We start from the raw sequence: 24,205 nt of genomic DNA, 5'->3' as shown, positions 1-24,205 counted from the left end.
AAGGAAACTGCAGTATTACTACATGGAATTTCAAGCTCATGATAGTTATCTTTTATAATCTGAAAATAGTGAAGGTAATAGCACCTCATTGTACTGTTCTGCCTTTGTACAGCCTTAACTCACCAGTGTTTACCAAGTTCTTTGAGGTTCTTGGATATGAGAGACAGGCATAACAACTAGCCTGAGTATGGAATAAATAAGGACATTATGACCACAGAAAACCTAGGCCTCAAACTCACTTCTGAGAACATGGCTACAGAGAATCCTAGAGTCTCTGCTTTTGGTTAAAAGTAATCTAAACCCCAAAACTACCTATAAACTTAAGTCAAGTCATAAACATAATTAATATGTTTTCAATGACACTCATGCATTTAACTTTAGATACCTAAGCTTCTTAAATTTGGAAGCTAATTTTCACAGATTCCCTATACAATCAATGGGGAAAGACTTCTATTGTGGATCTCGCACTCTAGAAATTCTTTGAGACAAGATGTCCAACTTTAGCACCTGACGCACAGGCTGTGAAATGCTCCAGTTATAAAAGGAAAGCTTAAGGGATGGAAAAATCCTCATATTTTACTTTTCATTAACATCTAGGTAATGTTTGCCCAAGCCTGCAGGAGAAATAGCCTAGGAGAAACAGCCCTCCCCTCATTTCTGAGGGGCTGTTAATACTAAAGCTCCTGGGATCTAAAACTCCAAGAGAAAAACAAACAAAACCCACAGGAATAGTGTTCAGTATGTTCAGTTTGTATAAAATCTGCAACACAGCTCTTTGCTGCTCTCCATGCTTCTTCAAAGGAAATGCTTCTTAGAAAAAAATGGAACTCTTACTGTGGGGCAAAGAAAAATAGCCCCAAAATGCTGCCGTTGCCTTGCCACTCTGGCTGCAAGTGTAACAGCTTTAAAGAGAAATGGAATTCTATCTCGAGCTGGAATCAGGACATGCTGACAGCACCACTCCATCTCAACCTAATTTATCCTGGCTAGCCTTGTTTTATTGTGCTTAGCTGCAGTTAGCTTCTTGAAAGTGGTCTTTGCTTTGGAAAGGAAGCTGATTAACTGCAGGGATTCTTGCCCATCTCTTTACATGTGAAATATAACAAACTCAAATCTCCAAGTCACCTGAAAACAAAGAACTACTTTAATGATTAAAAGGATTCACTATAGTTTATTTTTTTGGCTGCCATGTACCCGCTGCACAGTGCCACAAAAGTAGAATAAGTAGAAGTGATCCACATCAAACTTGTGCCATATTGTTATATAAACACTTCAGTGAAATTGTTATGAATCACTTGAAGGACAGCATGATCCAACTATACATTATTAGTGACATTTAGTAGTAAACAACTCTGTTACTAAGTCAAGTGTAGGGCAAGCATGAAAAATATTCAAAGGTAGATGAAACAGAATTCTAGGAAAGATTACTAAGTGGTATATGTCAGCAAATATGTCACTGAGCACACACAAGTTATATCTATAAATGAACTGACAGAAGTTTCATCCCTTCTGGTAGTAATGTCTTGTTACTCTATTGCTCCTCTAAGGAAAAAGAAACCAGCACTTATTACAACTAAGAAAAAAGACAAAAGACACAAATTGACTGGAATTACCTCTCAACACTCAACCATTTGTATATACACAGACACACACCATTAGAACTTTTTAAATTAGCAGCACATAGAAATCTAATTAGGACCTAAATGATACATTTTAGCTTTTGTTAATTCTGACTTGCAATATTTCTATGGCTCCTGTGTAAACGGAACTTAGCAGTAATGAGTCCTGCAATACTCTGAACATCACTCAAGGTAGATATATTCCTGATGATGAAATTCTCCTTTCTGGAGCTTACATATGAAAGGGATGCAAATGCAGTGCTCATCTGTTGCTCAAACAACCATCATCCTGTACTGCATGCCCCCTAGGCTTTCTTGTCAAAGCAACCTTTGCATGGGTGCTACATAACTGCAGACTTGATCAAGATGTTCAAGTTTTACCTACTCTGCTACTCCAATCAATTTGAATGCAGTCTTTCCCCTTCTATTGACATGGGAGCATATTCTCACCTTGGTAAATACACTTCCACTTTTTGCTTCTTTACAGAATTAGCCCATTCATTAATCAATGAGGCTTTGACCAGGGGTTCCAATGTGACCAGTGGAACTTCCTGTCTGGAAAGAACGATCATCATACTAATCTCATCTCCCTCATATGGTATTTCCAGGACTTGATAGATACCACCTGCTTCATTGGAGCCATCACTGAACTCTCCTAAAAGAGAAAAACAACAATAAAAAGCTATCAGTAGTATTTTCTTGTCTTCACTGGAGATAGGGGAAAAATAAAAGGCTAACATTAGGCAGTATTTACTAGATCCTGGAACTAGAAATGACCATCTTTATTCTGTATAAAACTTATATTGGTTTCTTCATCACAAGATTTGAGGCTTACATCTGCTTTCTTGAAGAAAACAAGCTTATGCAATCACAGTTTGTAGATAATCACACTACTAAACCTATTACCTAACTTCCACTGGTTAGACAGAGAAGTCTAAAAGTTGTTAAGGCTGCCAAGAGTTTCATGGAAATGGGCAGAGGTTTTTTTATTCAGCAGAGACAATTTTTCAATGATGAGACTGAGTGAAATACTGCCAACGTTAGACACTGTAGAACCGACTTGGAGTTCAAGCTCAGGATAAAAACAATCATTAGTTCTACTGTTCAAAGAACCCCTATTTTACCTTTCTAAGGATATTACAACAGTAATGAGCAAACATTATTCATTTTCATAGTTAGCACAGCACAAGAAAAATATTTTAGTGAGAAGCAGGACTAGCTCACAAGAAATGTAAAAAGGTTAGATATAATAGATAAACATTCTGAAATCCACCATGTGGCACCAAACACATATCTAAAGAAGTATTCAGGAAAGAGGTCATTATAAATGTTGCTATCTAGTTATAATACACAAGCATGCACATTATGAAAAGACATCAAAATCAGAATCCCTTCACTGGACAAACACCACATTTAAAATTCTAGGTGAAAGAACTGACAACAGTACAAATGAGCGTTACTGCAACAAACCTATTAAGGGAAGACTTATTAGCTTTAAATTGCTAAAGGTCCAACTCACCATAGTAAAACTCTCCCTGCTGGTACATCATTGGAATCTGCACTTCACTTTCATCATCTTTAGTAAAAGAAAAAGTTCTTGTATTTTCAGGTCTGAACTGTGATTTCCAATTGCCTTTAAAGTAGATTGCGTTGATGAGAGCCAAATGAGTTAGAGCACCAAAATCTCTTGAAGACACAAAATCTTTGATCATATCTAAGAAGAAAACCAACTGTCAGTCTGCATGTCAAAGCTGTCTTAGCTTGAAAAATGCAAGAAAATAAAAAGCTGTGCTAACATGTAATTTCCAATTCAGATGTTTCATTAAATCTCAAATTAAACTACCAGTGTTTTGTAAACCTAAAATCACAGTGTAGGTGCATAAACCCTTCCATCAAGCACATGTTAGTCAACTGTTTCTTGATCACTACTTAAATATATCCCACAATGAAACCAAGTGAAAAAGGGGTCACATAAGGAATGTTTACACTGGTGCTATAATACAGTTCAGCACAATTGTCTTAAGGTCAGAACTTCTACAAACTTTGGCTCCAATCCAAAGAAGCACTTAAATGGGTGCTTAATTTGAAGTGTATAAGAATACTCATTGGAACCTCACCTGGGCCAATTTTGAAGGAAGCATTCAGTTTCAGTAATGTCCTACTGACTTCAAAGTAAGGAGTAATCATAAAAAACCCACATAAATTCACAGCATTTGTTCCACTGACATTAGCTCTTGAAAAGCAAAAGAGAAAAACATCTAGCATCTGCTCTATTCATGGGAGGTATGTCAGCTGAGCATGGCAGCTGCTTTGCTCCTACTCCTAAATAAGTCATTTATATCAGAATACAGTACATTACCTGCTTTAGCTCATCTTAAATGGCTTGCTTTTCAGCAAAATAATTTTGAGTTTGTTAAATTTGGTGCACTGACCAGATTTGTCACTATTCTTGAAGAATTACAGCCTACTGCAGACAGCTTCCTTGCTCACTTCTATTTTTAACTGATACTGCAATGCAAGGTGTTAAAATAAACACACTCCTCAGTCTGATTATTACTTCTTAATCCATGGTTTAACACACAAATTAATTCTGCTTTCTGGAGCATATGACACTGACTAACAAACTGGTGTGAAATTTGTGTACCATAGGCGGTATTTCTTCTGGGTTGCTGTTTGTAATTCACTTTATCTAGAACGTTCTTAGAAATGAGATGTGACCAATACTGCCATACTCACTCTCCGTGGTTGGAAAAAAAAAGGAAAAATTAAAAAGTTTTTCTGTTCCTATTTGGTACATCATATTCCCTTATATTTTTCAGCCACATCTTGTTAATACACTAATGTAATGTTAAGAATTTTTCTGGCCAGAGAAACTTTCACAGTTATGTTTTCTGCTCCAAGCCTCCCATCATGCTTAACATGCTGGAATTGGAAACCTGCCTGTCTTGTACCCCTTTCCTAATGAGAAAGTGAGCCTCCTCTGTCAGAGCTGGCAGGCAGGAGAGAATGAGATCTAGTGGTCAGAGACTAGGCTGAGGGACCATTACTATTGCAACCTAACACTGAGACCCACAGCCACCTTTGTTAGTTCTGCACAGCTCCTTCCAGGGCAATGGTTATGAGCTCGGTCAGCACATGTGGCAAGTGTTAAGCGGGAGAACTTGCTGTTCTTTCTACAAGAAAGAATTTTACTTTTCCTTCAGACAGACACCACATTTCTCTGAAAACACTGCAATCTGCTGCATCACTTACGTTGCCTCTATTTCTGTAGCTTGAGATAAAGGGCAGAATTTACTATGAATATAATAGCTGCAATTTTCCCTTAGAAAAAACAGATCATTTCCAAAATGGAATAAAAGCATTATATGAGGTGTTTTTCCACTTTGGTGCCATACATTTCCATAAAGCATTATGGATTCTTAAATGCTCAGACTACATGGGGACATGTTAATTCCTTACAGAGGATTCTGGTACCTTCAAACCTACAATGGTACAACTGATGTTAGAGTCAGGCCCCAGTTGAATTACTCTTAAAATACCAACTTCCAGAGTGTCAGATGAACTAGAATAAGATTATGCTTTGATCCATACAACAGGGGACTAACTTTGCTCCCATACCTTGAGACTCTGCATGTATTCAGAAAATGTCACATCTTTGGGATTCCACAAGCAAAGCAAGCACTATAACATACAGATCTGAATATGCTTATTTACAACTGTGATTTTTGTGCTTACTCCCCTGCTGCAAATTTTTGTTGTGAAACTCTGTTGACAGTCTTCCTGAAATCAACTACTCTCTCAACATGCTATCTAGTTTCCTCACATTGGAAAGATCACATTACAGGGTCTGATTTTGTGGTTCAAAATTATCTTTTTTATTTCTTTGTATTCTAATTTCTAAGTACCTTGTAACTTTGAGTTCCTCAGGGAACTAGCAATACTCCATACATCCAAAGCCTAGGCTAATAACCCCTTTGTAGACAACTTTACTGCAATTAGCAATAGTACTACTTTTTCTTTTTTTGTAATTTAATACCAAAATCAATATTAAAATACTATTAAAAAGCCTACTATTAAAACATTCTCCTTCAATAAATGTTACAGGTACTTCAACATAGTAAGATGGGGAAAAATATTCAGACAGATACTACTATATGATTAGCAATAGCTAATATTACTTAAGACAGATCATTCCTTCACAGGAAAAAAAAAAAAACCTTCACAAAGAGCTGATGCTAGAGTTCTTTTTATGGGAGGAGATACTTTAGTCTCAAACAGAACAGATAAAAGCCAAGGCAACAATTCAACAACACTGTATAACTTTGGAAACACAAACACTTACTGCAGAAAGTATATAGAAGAATGACGTGGACTTACTATTTGTATGATTCTCCACCCACTTATTGATGTGGGTAGCTACAGCTGCACTTTGGCTGAAATCTATATTCTCTACTTCAGCTTTAAAGTATTTTTTCACCAACTGTAGAAATTTGTCACTGATATGAAATCCATTCTGCACATAGAGAGAGTTAGCAATATTGAGAACATAATGACTTTCTTCAGTAGTTGCCATATCAGAAAGGTCCTTCAGGAAGGTAAACTCCTCACCTGAGGAAAGAAAAACAGCTTCAGTGTTTCCATGTTTTTTCTGCTGGAAATTCACAAAGACATTTTATGGGGAAAAAAAAAGAAGCTGTGGGTTTTTTTTAATAAACTTGTTTCTAAACCTACACATACCTTCAGAGCTGAAAGAACAATCTACAAGGCAGAACATATTATTTAGAGCTTATTTTTTCTACTACCTATAATTAGCACAATTAACGACACACTTGGATCCCATCACAGACAAAGCTATCAATGTTAATCCTTTTAACATTAAAAGAGTAATTAAAATATCATTCTTACGAGTCACACTTGTATGTCTTGCCACCACAAATCCTTAACAGAATTTTTGTTACAGCCTAAAACCCAGCTGTTTAAGGAAAAATGAACTTAAAGTTTTGAAGCTAAGGACTTCCCCACAGACTTCTCTCTGCAAAAAACAGGTCTAGAATTTCCCAGGATCCTGCATGGGGTAGACAGAATCATTTGCTTGGGTAATGAGGAATCCTGAGTAGGATTAAAGTAGTCTGCTTTAAGATAGGAAGCTTGTACTGTTGTATCATCTACCTGAAGCCGAAATTCCTAATTAAAAAAAAAAAAAAAATCAACGCCAAAACTTCAAAATTGAATGCAATGATATATTCCATGCAGAAATCATTGGAGTACTTTCACTGAATATCACTCATATGCAAGAACAGTGAACGGCCCAGCTCGAATCAACTGCATAATTTCTTCAATTATAGCTAAGAGATAATTTACCAATGTTTTATATGTGCTGTGGTCTCCACAGAGAGACATTGTCTGCACAGTGGTACTGTTGAACACATTTCAAACACTTGTATTCAGAAATTCCTCCCCAAGATCCTTTCACTGAAGACTTAGAAGTCCAGTACATTGTATGAATGAGAAATCTCATTCAGGTTTTAAACCAATTACTTTGATATCAAAATTCATAGAAATTGCCTCTTCAAAGTCATTTTTTGCCATTTGTTCAACCCCTCCATTTGCAGTCATATTGCAGTTGCTTGCACTAACAGAGTGTGCTGGCACTCCACAGCACAGCAGTACATCCAGATGCATGACTTAGCTCATCCCATACTACAAACAGGACGGTGTGGTAATATTGTTCTCTGCTAAATAAGTGAATCCTGTTTCTCAGAAAGGCTGATGGGAACACATGGCATATTGTGCTGAAACAATCAAGACTTTCATATTTCTTAAATTAGCTTATATATCTGTATGCAACATTATGCAATGCAGACAGAACATTAGCAACATAGAATTAGGGTAAACAACCTACAGGTTCTACCTACAAGAACCAAACAAGTTCTGTCAAAGTAAGAGACAGTTCCAGTTAAATTACTAAGATTTTCTTACTTTCTTATAAGCAATATTGCTGGAACCACTGCTTTCCTTTTCAGGTTTCACTATAATCCCTAAAAAGAACGTTCCTAAAAATCTTCTTATAACTCTAAAGGCAAAGGCAAGCTTATTTTGCAGACAGAAAGCAAGATCAAGTTAACTGCAATTGCTTAAGATTCAGGTGGCCAAGCCAGGGTTGTATGTTAGCACCTCTCAGCTTATGCAGAATCCTCCAAAGCACACTTCAGCATGCTCAGGCCATCAAACAGGATGCCAAGAAGCCTACTGATTAATAACCCATGGACACGACCGAGCCACTTCCATCGTTGTTCAGGCATTGCCATCTGTTTCTTTAAGACAAAAAGCCCCATCGTAAAACATGATTAAAAGGCCTTACCATTTTTTAAGCTGTCAAAACCCAAGGAATGTCGAATTTCTTTCAAAGTGGTTCCGTGGGCTCCGAGCTCTACCATTCCCATGGCTATTGCAATGCTCAGAGGAGAGAAAAGAATATTCTCATCTTCTCTTGCAGCTCGCAGCTGATTATAAACATTCACAGAAAGCTCAGCAATGGTTTCATCAGGAAAATTTGTCTTGAAGGCTTTGCTTTGCAAAACGAGCAAAGACAACAGTCCAAGGAAATACATGTCTTGAGATTCTAAGATCTGCAAGATAAGTTTTAGAGAAAATAAAAGTTAACCCTGTTTAAGTAATAAAAGATTCAACTTGAGAAAAAAAAGAATAGTAAATGTTTTAGACTTAAATCTGTGTGGAAAAAAAACTAGTCAGAGTTCAAGGCACAGTTCAGTTATTTGGAGGAGACACTAATACATATACTGTTCAAAGTGAAGTAATGATCTATATTTGAAAAAATAACCCACTTCATTATGTAATTATAGGTTTTTGAAATCTTTCAGCCATAGATTAACAAAACATGGCTTCTACAGAAAAAGACCTCAAAGACATAGCAACACCCTTCCTACTTTTACTTTTTAATTTTGCTGTTGTCATTGTTAAGCAATGCTGATCTGGAATTGGCATGTGTTTCTGTACTTTTTCACCAAGGAGACCTATAAATCCACATTTCTTTCATTTGACCTTCCAGTAAGATGCAACTTACTCATCTAAGTCACTCTAAGCCCCAAACTGGTAAAACTATTTCAAGCACTGTAAGAGAGCTTGCTGACACCAGTGACAAATGAAACGTACCATGATGTTGCTCAGTTGCAAAACACATGGCAAGCAGCCAAAAATTCTTTGAAAGAAAAGTCAGTCATGCTTTAGTTACCAGATGAAATCCCTTTTGCTAGTAAATAACGGTGAAAAGTTGGGTAGTTATGCTAGCTAAGAGACAACACCTGCTCAGAGATCTTTAGGGGATAAAGTTCCTGTACACACCAGTGAGAAAGATCCAACAGGGGAAACAAGAAAGTAAACTAAACAGAAAAAAGGTTAGCACTAATGCTTTTGACTAATCCATCCTCTAAGCTTTGCTAAAACGCTTCAGTAAGCAACAGTTCTCACTCTATCCCAGTTTAGTTCATCGCACAACTATTGGTATTAAAATTCCAGCTCCTGAAGCGGTGTACATATGTCTCCATCCTTCCGTTTTTCCCTTTAAACTTCATGCTACCTTAGCATCTGACCTGCTACTGCCAAATGTCTCAAGTCAGAAATATCAAGACAACAGAGCTTGCATTTCAATTCCTTCTCTTTGCCACTTATGGTACTTCTAACACATAACAAAGCAAAGATTCCTGAAGCAGTAGGTTAGACAGTACAAGACTAAAAGCTTTAGTCCAGAAGTGTTTACATGTTGTTGTGCCAGTCTGCAGGCCTTGCCAGCATGGGACAAATTTGTGTGAATGTGCTATTCTGTTGCTCGACTGAAGTCAATTTGCATGCAGCCAGCCCAAGTGCCTCTGCCTTATGCTTCTCAGTTCTCCTGTGTCTGCAGTTACCATGGGTTTCTACCTACCTGACACAAAGACCCTTAGTAAGCTTTATACAACATTTATATTATGCATTTCATCTTCAAAGGACTATGTAGCATTATCTAATTAACTTGCACAACACTGAACGATACATAATTTAAGCATTATTACTCACATTTTATAGCTGAGAAAATATAAAAAGCAACAGGGTGCACATACGTGCGTTGGCAGCAACTAATGCAGTCACTAGTTAAGATTCTTCCTGTCCCCTAGCCACAGATCAGCCTTTTGTTTTTTTTTCACTGAGAAATTTAAATAGATGAACCAGTGCAGCAATCACACGTGCTTTAGGGGAAAAGGACAGACTCTTAGTGAGACACAGTAGCTAGAGCCTTGTTTCTCCCCTGCCCCACATCTCCTTTCTGATGATTGCTTCCATATATGTAAGAAATATGCCCCTCTTGTCAGTTTCTAAAAAGTCCTCCTCTATGCTGGCATCACTTCCTCTCTCTGGACTACCTGATCAATCTTTCTCTGATTCTTAGCAAGATATCAAAATCTCCACCGAAGACTCTTATTCTATTTAAGAATGGCACAGAATAAGTCATATAAGCCTAAAGCACCAGCTTCATATTGTGCTTATTACTTGATGACTACATATTTCAGTACACTTATAAAACCATCCAGCACTTCACTGCTGCCCAACGGAGAACACTTCAGTCTGAGCCATGACAATCACTATTTATTTCATAAACACTGAGACAGTCTTTTTATTGTCCAAAACATTATCAACATACCCTGAACATCCCCAATAATCGCTTTTCTTAATAGCAGTTAATTTTTTTTTTAACCTGCCCATTTATTAATTATTGACTTCAGGATCTTAAAGTTTCTGTTATAGGAAATAACTGGATTTCTCTGTTTTCTTCGGGATCATGGGCATTCTAGATTTCTTTATTTAGAAAAAAAACCCAAAACAGAGCATGCCTCTCTCCCAGTGTTACATAACATAAGACTTCATTCAGCACATCACTGTGATAGACTGAGCCCAGGTATTACTCTCTCATCCTAAAAGCTGTAAAAGGCAAGAAAGGCTTATAAACTTACGTCACGCAGGTGGTCTATAGCGGTGTCAAGAACGGTACTTAAAAAATTAGATAAGCAGAAGCTCACCTTTCTTTTGTTGAGGATGAACCCAAAGCATCATCACAGCTTTTAAACTGGCCTGCAAATTTGGGGAATCTCACATCCTAATCTAAGCAAACAAGTTGTGTTGCTCAACGCGGATGCAATTATACAGATAGCTAAGCTTTCCCCCTCCGTATCAAGAATTGTTTAAGCTCACTTTGAGACCTGACAAGGTTACAATGGATGTGAGATAATCTTCAATTTTAAAAAAGAGAATTTCCCCAGTCTTTTATTTGCAGAGGCAGCTATTCAGCACTCCATCACAGATATTTGTCATATGTGCTATTGCCAGACAGGCTTAAATAATCGCAGGGGGGAAGGAGGGAGGAAGTTTTTACATCTTAATGAAGTGCTTAACATGTAGGTTAGACTACTGAATGCTAATAAAATATTTGGTATCAGACAATGCTAAAATCCCCCCCCTCCCCCCCCAATTATATACAAATCAAAGTAATCTTTCTTCCTGACCACTCTGGAAAAGTTCGTCATGTGAAATAAAAAAGTTAAAATGTTTTTAATTATTTAGTTGGACAGAACATAGAGTAAGTACATAGATGGGGACAAATAAAATTTATACTGAAATGCTCTTACAAGAGAAAGTACCAAACTTAAACTTAGTTTTTAAATACATGCTTAAATCCTATTGATGGCAATGCAAGAGGTTAAGCTGTGCAGAATTAAAGTTCCCAGTCAGAATGAATTAAAGCCAAACAATTTAGATTTGCCTCCTGCCCCTTCCACATCACTTTTAGTCTTGAGAGGTTTTCCAACAGAGCTCACAGTGAAGTTCCCCATACACACATCCAGGGAAAAGGAAGAGAGCCAGGGAGGTGGGAACGAGCACCCAGGTATAGGCAGAGGATGTGACCAGCTCTTTTGCTGGCAGCATTCTCCTAAGATACTTGTGAAAATACGGCTTTCTCACAATGTATGAATAAGAGTACAATGCAAGGGAAGATGTTTTAAAGCAAACTGAAGATGGTCAGATGGTAGGTAACGGTCAGCAGGGAGAAGGCTGTAAAACAGAACACACATCTGATTAATCCTTGCCAGCCAATATGAAAATGGTCTGATCTTATCCATCTAATCCAAGATGTCTGTGGTAAATTCTTTGGTTCAATTCTTCTTGCACTTCTGGTACAAGCATACACTGTTCTACTGACAACTGGGAACCCAGTTCTTAATTATCATTCTAGTCATACCAGTTACTGCTTCTCTGATTCTGCCTTACTTTAGGCTATATTACTTTTGGTTTTATGCTTCCTCATGCCTCTTCATGCAGCAGGTCTTGATCCAATGAACAGCTGAGCACCTATTATGGTGCAGCGTGTTCTCAGCATCTCTCTTCAGTAAGAGTCGAGGGCACTCTGTTTTGTTTCTGCAGCAGTACAGAGAGCATTTTGTAAATTGACTGTACCTTATTCACAAACATATCTTAAGTGAAGGAAATTAAGCTGAACATTATGTAACATATGTCCAAGAAGTTAAACAATTCCCATGAGCATCATCAAACTTTTTAGTCAGTCTTTTTAGACTCTGAGGAAGAGTCATCAGCAGTACATTGCTGTCATTGCTGTTCTGCATCAATGAAATCTAGTTAAATAATACTGTATCAGCTGAAAAGGAGTCCAAGTCCACACTGAACAATGTTTAAAAATCAAGAACCATCAGTTTCAAATGTTACTCTGTGCATTCTGCATTTATTGGCTACCTATACAAATGAAAAAAAGCTTTTCAAATTAACATCTATGTGATTGAGGAGTGAAAGTAAGACCAAAGACATGAATTCCCCATTTGAGGGCCAGTCTCAGACAGAATCTAGGTTTTGTTTTATTTTATCTTAATTGATGCACGAACAACACTCTCTCCCACCAGGCAATCAAAGAATCAGTGCGAATAGAGAAACACTCTCCTTGCAATAGCCTCTTCTTGAAAAACAATTGTGCATCACAAATCATCGCTTGCTACAGAGGTATGTCAGAGTATTAGCTTAGCTCTTGCTTGCAACTGTTCTCAGGGAAAAAAAGCAGCAACAGAACAATAAACAGTGCAGTACTGCTTCAAAAACCGGAGAAACACCTGTACCTCCCCATGAGACCTTATTGGACAGTTATGCCTGTGCAGGTGTTATTTGGTGACTTTTACCACAACTTCAATGTAAATCAGCTTCTCTTAACATACACACGCTTCTTTATTTTAACACCAACTCCACTCAGTTTCACATTCCTATGTGATTCTTCTGGCATTCCTGTTCCGGGTACATAGACACACCTGTTTTGTCCGGGGGCGTCTTTTGCCTTTGGACACTGTTCTGTACAGGGTTTAAGAGTTTCTTGGAGACAACTTCAATGAAAGGCACTCCTCCTTCTGATTTTTTCTTATTTTTTGTCACTTCCCTCACATGTTAATAAAAAAGAGTCTTGAGATATATGTCATTCAGTAGATACTTGCATTGAGAGGTCATGACAAGTTCAATTCCCAGGAAACTTTTAATTCAAAATTTCAGAAACCTTCTGTAGAGATTTCATCAGTCCTGAAATTCAACCTACTGCATTTCCACAACAGGTCACAACCAGCTCACTTTAAGGGCAGCATTCCTGTTCGTTTGCCCTCTGGCCAGCACAGATGTACTCCTGTGCCCGGGCAGAAGGAACACCAGTTTTAATAACGTTTGAAGAAAAACATTCATAGGCTAGAATACAGGACTGATTAACTATAGTTCTTGCCTTTCCCCAAGCATAAGGCTGGAATGACTAAGAGGAAGTAGAACAACATCGCCCCCTCACACCCACAAACTCTGAACTATTCAGTTCATTACATATGCTTTCAGAAAAATGCAAAAGGGGCAAGCATCCTCTGTAAGCCAAGATATTTTGAGAGATATCATATCAACAAACTCAAACTGAGTTCACAGCGATGAAGTACCGTGAACTTTGAAATGATGAGAATTGGACTCGGTCTAGGAAGGTGCCAAAAATTCAGTTAAAGGTTGAATTCCAGTACCTTGCACATGCCAGACAGGTTGAAAAAAGAGGTTATAATTTCCTTGTCTTTTACACCTTTACAGACTGTGGGTTTTATAAACTCATTAATGGCTTTAAAAACCTACAAAATAAAGCTGTGATAGATTGCCTTAGCTCCTCAGCACACAGAGACTAAACAAAGATTAGTTGCTTTAAAGATTACTCTTGGCTACATGCAAGCTAAACACCAAAGGTGTGGGAAGCACAAATGAGAAAAACTGCAGATTCCCTCTGATCAGTATATAAAAGAAAAGCTTGGGGAGAAAAGCAAGTGTGGAAACAAGACTGATCACATTCTCTCCTGCAAAGAAGAGCATCTGCAGGAACAGACAGAAGCCTGGCAGAACAATTTTACAAAGCGAGAGATGAATTTACTTGGGGAGCAAGCCCTGCTGGCCAGAGGAAAAAAAACCCCAACGTTATGTGCTGGGTACTTCCTCCTTCCCCTCAAACCCAACCAAAACTGTATCATGTTTGTGACAGATTAAATACGAAAGGATGCAAGTTTAGTGAAATTTAGCCGTTACCGCTTTGCCAGTTAGTAAACACAATAATTGCTGGCGGCACCTTTACGCTACATGATTTCTTGTTGGCAATCATATAAAACAATACAATATCAAAGACAGAGGTACTGCATAAGTAATAATAACAATTTAGAAAATCAACACAACTCTCCCTCCAAAAAGAAACCAGTGAACACCAGCTGAGCAGAGATGCACTGAGCAGTTAGCAAGATCATTAGCTGTTCACCAGGACCAGGCGGTGGTTGTCATGGCTACCCCAAAGGATGTGCAAAGGAGGTACACAGTGGTAAGGAAGAGCTCCTGGACTTGTTTAGGCTTGCCTCGGGCATGCTGCCCTGCAGCAACAGGAGAACCCGGCTGCTACCACAAATCTCAAGATTCTTACAAATCCACTCTATCAGTTTGTACCGCAGAACAATGTAAGAATTGTTTTTTCCATCCTTTCTGCTTTGTCCAGGAATCCAACCCTTCAGATTTTTATTTATTTAATGATTGGGCAAAAATTGCATATCCAACTAGCATTACTGGAGTAAAAGTATTCTAACACCTGGAATGTTGTGGTTTTACCTCTAGAAAATCCCACAGAAGTAATGTGGCACTTCCTCCCATCAGTTGCTTACTTTGTTCATTGTCCTTTTGCTCCCATTCATTCAGCTGCTCTTTCCCTCCAGCACTGGGGAATGACAGACAGTGTACTGTGAAACAAGGCTATAACCTGAGTTGGCTTAACCTGAAAAATAATTTCTTTTATATAACAAGTGAAAACAGTCAGGTATACAGGGGACAGCAGTGCAAAGGCTAACGGCTGTAATCAAGCATCTAAATGGGAAATCTACATCCTACCAAGTGCTATATGGCTCTGCTTACACAATCCACTAGGGCATGCTTACACGTGGAGTTGAGATACAGGACAGCCTGCCTGAAGGTGATAGGAGGTAAATGAAAGTACCAATTCTCAGAGCAACAGATAGGCAATTCATGAAGTACTATTGCTTATAGCCAGAAGAATATATACCCAAGCAAATGGGAGAATAACTAGATGTCCATAAAATGTTTGAAGTTACAGCCATCGTGGACAGTGCAAGCAGTACATGAAGGTATCTACAAAGTACTTCGGTTACCAGAAGTAGTTTAGTTATTGGAAGTGGTGACAATAACATGAAATCATACATGCCTCTTGACACCGGGCAAGCACATAACTGCTAGCTATGACATGCATTACATTTAGCCAGCAAGTCAACTGCTTCATATTAGGGTACATGCTTACATCTTCTGTGTCGCAAAAAATGTTTATCCCTAAAAAATGTTTATCCTTAGCTTACGTGAACATATGACCTTGTCAAACAGGGACTCTACAGACACATCTAGATTCATTAAGCTTGTTTGAATCTGTTTCAGAGATGTGCAACAGCATCCATATATCAATCTGTGCAAACACTGGTAATAAAGTTATGGGATTTTATCACCATCTGTCAATTACAGAGTCACTGCCTTCTGAAGCAGGAAACCTTGAGGTTAATTTCATTAGAACGCAGCACAATAACAACAGATAAAATACTGGGGTATTTAAACCTCTAGTATATAGTGACTAAGACAAAGAAGAGTCATTCTATAAGAAGTGTTTGGACCATACTAAAATCTTGCTCTCCAACACACAGCAAGGCATGCCCCTCAGGATTCTTTATTTCCTTATTTTTAAATGGCCCCATAACACCAGAAGCTTCACGAAAACCTGAAAGGAAAATGGTACGCTGAAAACTTCCATATTTACTATTTCTACCATTAAATCCCAAATGTTTTTAAACTTTCATAGAGCTTGGCACTGAGTCACCAACCTGCTGAGGCAATTATGCAAGCCAAAGTTGTCTTAACTGAGCTTCCTCAAGCATAATCCCTCAGCTCCAATTAAAAAATAAAAAGAGATGCTGAGAAGCCATGTCCAAAATACTTAAATTTGAATAGCCTAAAGCAACCATCTAAATCCATGTCTAGACAATTAAGAAAAGGTGGTCTTATTTCAAAAACAGCTACTATAAGGCCTGCAATTGTGAGGACCCGCATACAATTTCTGTGTTTCTTCTGCCTAGAAGAAAAAAAAAATTTAGAAATTGTTTGGCATAGTGCTTTTATTTGTGACAGCTACAATATGTCCCCAAAAGTAAAAGCTATAAATAAGAAAACATAAAACAAACAAGCTATATGAAGGAAAAAATTTGAACTATTAGAGAATTTGGAGATTCTAAAGGCTCAGAATTGGGAGTCTGCACGTGGCCCTTTTGAGAAAGTCAACAAAGCCTGACTAGGGAGACCTTCAAGGCTAGAGACTGAAATACTACATAGCATCTACTTTCAATAGACTGAAAGGGGGGGGCCTACCTGTCAAGTTCCATAGAAGCAGCTTAACCAGACACAAATTGATTTTTTTTTTTTTTAATATATTAATGTTTCCGTGATGGTTGTCAGTCCTATACACCACTCTGAATGAGGTTACCCTCATGCGTGTTGGTCTTCTGGTGAAGATGTTGACATGATTTTACTATGGAAGGAGGGACAATGCCTAGACACAGGAGGTGAAGTTGGGTCTTAGAGGCTCTCAAGAACCAATTCTGACAAGTTCCACTTTTGGAATTTTTTCTCTTTTGAATGAAGAGGCCAGCATAGTACTCCACTCACAGTGCAGCCATCTAGGGAAGATACCCCAAATGAGACAGTAGTAGCATTATGTTTCCTTCCTCAGATCTCCTTAGGGCTGTTTGGGAAAGGAAGGGAGAGGAAGGGTGTGCCCTGATTCCGTAGTAGTCGTTTTCTATCAGAAGCAACAGAGACGGTGCACTGCCATCAGTTATTTTAGCTGCAAGAACAACTTCTTGCCTGCTCTTGCATGTCCTGCAAATTCCCTTACTTACAATAAGTCACATTTCTGTTATTTTACTGTGAAATTCAGTTGATCAGCAAGCTCCCAGAAGCAAGCTCCCAACTATAATTTAATTAAAAGGGCAGTAGCTAAGTTTCACCATATGCAACTGCCAGATGCAATCATTGCAGTTTAAGTCTAAAGGCGATGTTACTGCATGTACTGGAGCGTAGTTTTATAAGTGATGAAAGCTGTCACTTATGTCACAGACATTGCTGTAATGCATTACGATATTACAGCTTCAGCAGAACCAGAAAATATTAATAATACATATTCTGAAAGCATTTACAGCAAGCGAGTTTGGAATACAATGTTTCCGGTGCCATACACTTTTTCTTGCAACTCTGTATTTATGCATAGTCACTTCAGATATGTTACATTAGACTATATACTTTGCCTGGCATTATACAAGCTCTCACAGCCAATTTTAAACCTTCAAAAGTGGGAGGACTGAAGGACAACTAATTAGGGATAAACAAAAACAAAACAGGAACCCTTCACTATTCAGTGATTCATAGGAATAGGGAATACTGCATCAAAGGTACCTTAAAATTGTGTCTCTTAGAAGACTTGCTGAATGCATTTCAAAAGCCTACCAACCAACTCAGGAAAATTTTTAAATGCCTTCAACAAAATATTATGAAGAATGATAGTCTTGAAATCATCCCAAAACAACTAAATAGACAAGGTATATATTAGCTGTGAAACACTGTTTAAAAAGTTCAAAGCAGAAGTTCATACTTCAATACATTGTTCAGCTTCCTTCACAAGGGCTTCAGAAGAAAAAAGATCAGGCTATGGTATAACTATGTCAAGAAGATAAATAAAGTTAATTAAAATGTATCAGGATTTCAGAAGAGGAGTCTATCACTTCATAAACTGAATGCCAAGTGTGACATAGAAAACAGCTTGCTTTCCTACAAAACAAGGCTTCAGACTTGCAGTCAACATTGGGCTCCATTTACATTTAGGTAATGTCACTATTGCCAGGAGAGGAGTCATTCACTTATGTTAAAACTACTTAGATCAGAATTAGTTTCTTGCAGGACAGTAACAAGATATACAGATTTCTTTAGGAAAAAAAAAAATAGCAGTTAACCCTAGCATTAAAAGTAGGTTATACCCTGATTAATTACAAACTCATAATGACAAGGATTGTTATTTATAATGCATGGGCACAGCTTCTCTAACGCTTCTCGGCCCATTTCTATACAGAAGATGCAAGACTGCAGCAGCCTCAGCCACTGGTGAGCTTCCAGCCAGCTACAATTACTCTTAAAAGCAACTGCATATATCAGGCAGACTGTCATGACAGCCACAGTCCTGACAGCCAGCAAATCTCCCCCAGCCGCCCCAGCAGCCCTGGCACCTTCCGTGCTGGCAGCTGCTCTGGAGCCAGCCAGGGGACTGTGCTGGCAGAGGTGGCCAGGCCATTACCATCCAGCTAATAGAGCTGTCCTGGCACAGCAGCTGAAGCTGGACAGGACCTACGAAAGCCTGTTTTTAAAACCAGTTGGAAGAGCTGTTTTGGCAAATGTGCTGAGCCTGACCAACAGAGCCACAGTTGATACAAAAGGCAAAATGAAAACAGCCTGTAAAGCTGGTCGTGCACAAAAACTCCAGAGACAAAAGGGTGAGAAAGAAGAGTCACTCAGAAGGTGTTTACTTCCAAACCAGCAAAATGGAATCAATGAACAAGAACATTTCATCAAAAAATCAGTAACTCCAATATAAAAATTTAGCCCTACTATGTAAGCTTCACCACTTCAAATATTTCTCTAACATGTTACAAAATAAAGACTTCTTTTCTAAAAATTGCAGAATAATCTGGATGCAAAATTCAGCTAGTAACAGGATTTTTCACTCTGTACTTCACATGGTAGAACACTCAAAAAGGCATGTGATAAGAATTTCTTTTTGATGTGAAGGACGCTGATCACTGATCTTCCCAAAGGAGTGAGAAGCATGGAAAGGCCACGTACAGAAGAAAATTAAACTTCTCCTTCCTCCTGCCCTAAGGCCAGTTCCAGTTCTTGCCTCTTAGGCTTCAGCATCATTGCTATCTGCTCTGCTAGTAGTTTTCATGTATTTTCAAATATTTTCACTTTTCTCTCTTATCTCCATGATTTCTTCAACTCCAGAACTCCAATTTTATATTGCTTCCACTTGAGAGCAGCTCTGTAAATATCTTAAAAAAAAAAAAAAAGGCAAGCAAGCAGGGCATCTGTCTGGTTACAGACACCAATACAGGCAACTGATCGACTCACATAATATCTGGACAGAAGGAAAAACCAGCTAGCATGGCATAGTGGACAGATACTAAAATCCTCGCTTTTTTCCCCACATCATCATTCAAGTCCTTCCTCCCTCTTAATTCTTCATGAGCATCCATGAACTTACCAGGTTAAGGAGGGGGGCAAAGGGGGGGAGAAGGGAAACAGTAGTAGCCTCATACTGTTCAAAATGGGTGAGCTGGCAGAGTATATGAAGACAAGAAGCAAATTCAGTGCCCTGCATGTGTTACTGAAATTGTTGAGAGAGAATATTTGGAACAGCAGCAGTTTCAAGGGATAAATGGGAAAGTTGGAAGTGGAAAGACAGGGAAGAAAAAACCCAATCCCTGCTGTGCAAGTATCTTATCCACAACAGAAGATGTACAACAACCAAGAAATATAGCTTCTTCAGTTAGAGGCAAAAAACAAGACTCATTTTACAGGGCGGGGGGGGAATGAGGAAAATATTCACATTTTTGTTCTAATCATTTTGTTTATCATGGCCTTGGAGACCTATAGCTGTTGAAACATCCCTCTTGGCACACCATGGACAAAACAGCTCAGTTCAGAGTCCAGTATTCAAGCTGTGCCTGGAAGGTGGAATCTGGCCTTGAAGTGCACTTCTGCGGATACACTGTTTAAGCCTCATTGGTTTGTGTTTATGAGAACTGATGCTGTTCCAAGTATCCTCTCGATGATGAGCCATTTAAGCAACACACATAGGGAGCTGTATTTGTCTTAATCTTCCTTATTCTCCCACACAGAAAAGTTTGTATCATGTTAGATCTGATTCTAAATGCTAAAGCAATTCAAATAACAAGAGCAATCATGAAGCACTGAACAAACAGTCCACTTCTGTTGTTCACTGGCTCACATCTATACAACCTCCCTGTGGCTATATGAACACATTTGTGGTATGTTGTACAGAGGGTGTTTGGTTTTTTTTTGCTTGGTTGGTGTTCGAGTTTTCGTAGGTTTGTTTTCTTTTAAGATTTTTAAATGGGTTTTTATAATACAAAAATTCTAATACCTTACAGAAAGTAACCAAGTCCTTTCCAACACCCAGAATGAGAAATGAGGGTTGAAACCTCATTGCCTCCCCTCCCAAAAATAGACTACCTGTCTTCCAGCAAGTCTTAGGTGTTTCCTCTACGATTTCCTGTGGCAAGTTAATATTAATTCTACCTTTTGATAGAGAGACTATAATACTACTCCCATTTTTTGTATTATAAGCTATGATTCATGCGTGTCTAATATTTTACATTGGTGGGTAGCATACACATTCTTATTAAAAATTAGGTTAATCTTTTTAATTAGCGTGGCTTTGAAAACTAAATAGGCTAACCTGAATTCTTGTGCCTGTTTATAAGATCTCAATTTTCAAGCTTTCCACATGTTATCTGATTGTTATGTCTAAATTCAGTTGTTAAACAGGCAAGGCGGACAGCTGTACCTCAAAGCAAGGAATTTAGACCCAGTTTGTGCCAACCAGTTACATTAACACAGCCACAGCAGAAAATATATTTTACTTTTCAATCAATGTATCTCAGCAGCAAACTCATTAGCCAACAGTCAACCAGAATGCCTTGCCTCATGCAGACCTCCTGGAGTTGGTGCAGCTGTATGAGAAGTGTTGCCCAAAGCATGCACATTTTTTTAGTTACTCACCACAGACCAGTTATTCTATCGGATCCAAATACACCCCAATGTGTAAATGGGCAAAAGCTCATATGTAATTGCACAAAGAATCTGTTAATCCTTGAAGAAGCACACAGATCAACTTCACACCTTGTGGAAACTAGATTGTATACCTCAGCCACCTCTGTCTCATAATCAGAAAGTTTATCACTGTGATACATAAGATACTGTTTAGAATTATAGCTAGTTCATCTCTTAGAGGAAGAAAAGCAAGTATGGTGGTAGAATTTAAGAGGGAACATTACTTAGGGTATGAAATTATCCACCTAAAGTTCTTTTTAAGCTTATTTCTTCTTTGTTCAAAGTCATCTAAGGCAGAATATATAGGCTCTCTTTAAGTGAGGAACAACCCTCATAGATTTGTTGTTTCAAGCAGTAAACTGCTTGTGTACAGGTGAAAGTAGCTCAACTGTATCAAGTGTCCAATCGTGTTTGACAATGGCATGGATTTCTGCATGGCTTAAAGAGCAAAGAGTAATCAGCTGAGACATCAGCTTCATGCTTGTTTTCATAAAAATATATGGAAGCCAATTGCAGCAAACACCAAACCTTAAACATGTCTTTTCCCGCTCCAAAAGTCCACAATAACTGAGCATATTAATAATAATGGACTAAAAGTTCACTACGCATTTTTTCCCCAATGCTAAATGAAAAAGCTAGACTTTAAGCTATCCAGTCCTCACTGCGGATAGAGTTGTAATATTTACATGCTTACTGTGGCTACTAAATACAATATTAATGATGTCAGACATGACCACGCACTTGCCTAGGTAAGACTTAAATTTATGTCTCTATATAGCCAAATATTAATAGCCTAACAGTTGTTTTCCCATGATTCACAGGGTTTCAGGAATTCTTACGATGTACTAGGAGGGGCAATGAAAGGCCTAGTAAAATAATGGATTAAGAAAACTTGCAGCACAGCAAGACTTGAAAACACACTTATCACAGCTGTAATTACAAGCCTGAATAGCCACAGCTGATCCCTAACCTCAAACACTGCTTACACTCTCATTCAATGAGTTTGCATTAGGAAAAAAAAAAAATCTTTACTGTGGCCTTATTAAACAAACATTTCCTTGTACTTGCTTTAAAGGTTCTACTGGTTTAACCTGTTTATATAGAAAGAGTCAGACCATGACATTACAAAATTAGAGCACTAACTACCTCAAAGTCCTCAGGTTGTTCAGATTTTCATAGGTCTCACCACTGTCTTTTTGCTGAATTGTTTCAAGAAGGGAACTGCAATCATACTTACCTGCTATTTGACATCAGCAACTCACCACTCCCTCGAACAATTGCTGAGATCACTTTATCCAGGTACACATACTAGAAATTATTCCCTGCAATGTCCTGATCAAACTGTGGATGTCTCAGTGTATTTGGTTTATGATACTGCTAATGAACTGTCAAAGAGGTCCAGCTGGTTACTATGAACTTTCAAAAACCAGAACTATCTTCCATGTCTAAGTAATCTTCTCCTAAGCTTGACTGTGACAACAGTCCAGCTATGAATTCTTTAAGGCAGGTGCTTATTTTTTAATTGGACTAACAAAAATGCCAGCTGAGGTAGCCAAGTATGAAAGTAATGTGGTTTTAAAAGCTCACATTTTGCCAGTTTGGGGATGTTTTATTTCAGTCTCTATCTTTGATATCAATCATGGAGGGAGAAGAAAAGAAGAGGAATTAAAATACTATTCTGATTGTGTACAGATAGTGAACAGGACAAGAAGAGTCTCAAATTGTAGCAGCAAAACATCAGGCTGGATTTTAACAATAGCGTTTTTCTGGCAAAGACAACGAAGCTCTGCAATAGGTTGCCTGGGGAGGTCTCTAGATCTACCCATATCCACCAGATCCCTTTAAGAAGGTTAGACAAGCACGTCAGGAATTGAGAGACAATTGACTGTTACTTGGGAAAGCAGACGAACTAGAGGAGTGAGTTTCAAAGTTCTTGTGTACAGCATACATTTTTTCCATCCTCCACACTCTGAAAAAGATACATATACATACACATATACGTCCATATGCACACACATACATCCCCACCCATATACATTCTATGGCCCCATTTTAAGAACCATAAAACTATGTACCTCTTACACACTGAAAAACAGTGCTGAAAAGGACTTTATCTACCTAATGAATAGTGATCTCACATGGAAGATGCATCAGAGGGGAAGCAAGAGAAAAAGACTATATAAACCTGCTCTTGATCTATGTTCTATGCAAAATGAAACAACTGTTAAGGGAAAACGAGGAAAGGTACAGCTCAAAATTTCTTTTGGTTCAATTATTTTGGAATTCTTTGGCCAAGTGGGCAAGTAAGGTTCAAATCTCTGTGTCAGGTATGGAAAGACAGAATTAGTCACTGTTTTGTGACTTTTATGGCTGGCATATAAACCCCACTAGGAACAAAGTTCTGTTCACTATGCATCTTTGCTTTTATTTAAAAGGCCTGAAAAATTACAGATTTTTTCCCTTGGCTTGAACTAATATTATAAAAATATTTTGGAGCTACTCAGTAAGTTTTGTGTGTTTAGCTGCTCAATCCATAGGGGAAAAAAGTTAATTACACAACCCAATTATGTACTTAATGTGCTAGGGCCAAGTCACTGTATGTTCACAGGAAGCATTAATAAACATCATTTATCTCATTTTATAAAAGTTGTGATTACCATTTTTCAATAACTGAAGCTACCAGCAATATGATAGTTCTCATACTTTATAAAACTGAACCAAAGTGGCAAAGCCTATTTGAATTAAGCTCAAATGCCGGTTTATTGTGAACATTTTCTCTTTTCATTCCCATATATAATGCCAAATCTCAGGCCTGAATTTCTGAGAGTGCAGCACACCAGGGCTCAGCTGAGAACAAACAGGAGGAGCCAAGCACATGAGATAAAACAAGCCTCTATTTTGGTGCCTAAATGGGAGGTAAATATTCCAGGGTAAAAAAAGAACACAAAAACCCATATGCTTGCTTGTTTTCAGAATCATTACATTTTAAAGACTATATGTAGAAAGGATCCACTTTGCATTTCAGTTACTGAGCACACGAGAAGTAG

The 24,205-nt window shown here is 38.1% G+C and overlaps 1 protein-coding gene across 1 annotated transcript in view; it reads right to left on the bottom strand.

Annotated features, from left to right (window-relative positions):
* SERPINI1 (serpin family I member 1) overlaps nucleotides 1–24,205 on the bottom strand; it is a 51,058-nt gene that overhangs the window by 16,088 nt on the left and 10,765 nt on the right. The window contains exons 2-5 of the mRNA XM_075031349.1: nucleotides 7,981–8,248; nucleotides 5,997–6,227; nucleotides 3,139–3,333; nucleotides 2,070–2,274 (exon numbers count right to left, since the gene is read on the bottom strand). Of these exons, the coding sequence (XP_074887450.1) occupies nucleotides 2,070–2,274; nucleotides 3,139–3,333; nucleotides 5,997–6,227; nucleotides 7,981–8,230 (881 nt within the window). The 5' untranslated portion in view covers nucleotides 8,231–8,248. The remainder of the gene's footprint in view (nucleotides 1–2,069; nucleotides 2,275–3,138; nucleotides 3,334–5,996; nucleotides 6,228–7,980; nucleotides 8,249–24,205) is intronic.

The sequence above is a fragment of the Buteo buteo genome, chromosome 7 (assembly GCF_964188355.1).
Source record: "Buteo buteo chromosome 7, bButBut1.hap1.1, whole genome shotgun sequence".
NCBI lineage: Eukaryota > Metazoa > Chordata > Aves > Accipitriformes > Accipitridae > Buteo > Buteo buteo.
This window is presented reverse-complemented; position numbering and strand designations above follow the sequence as displayed.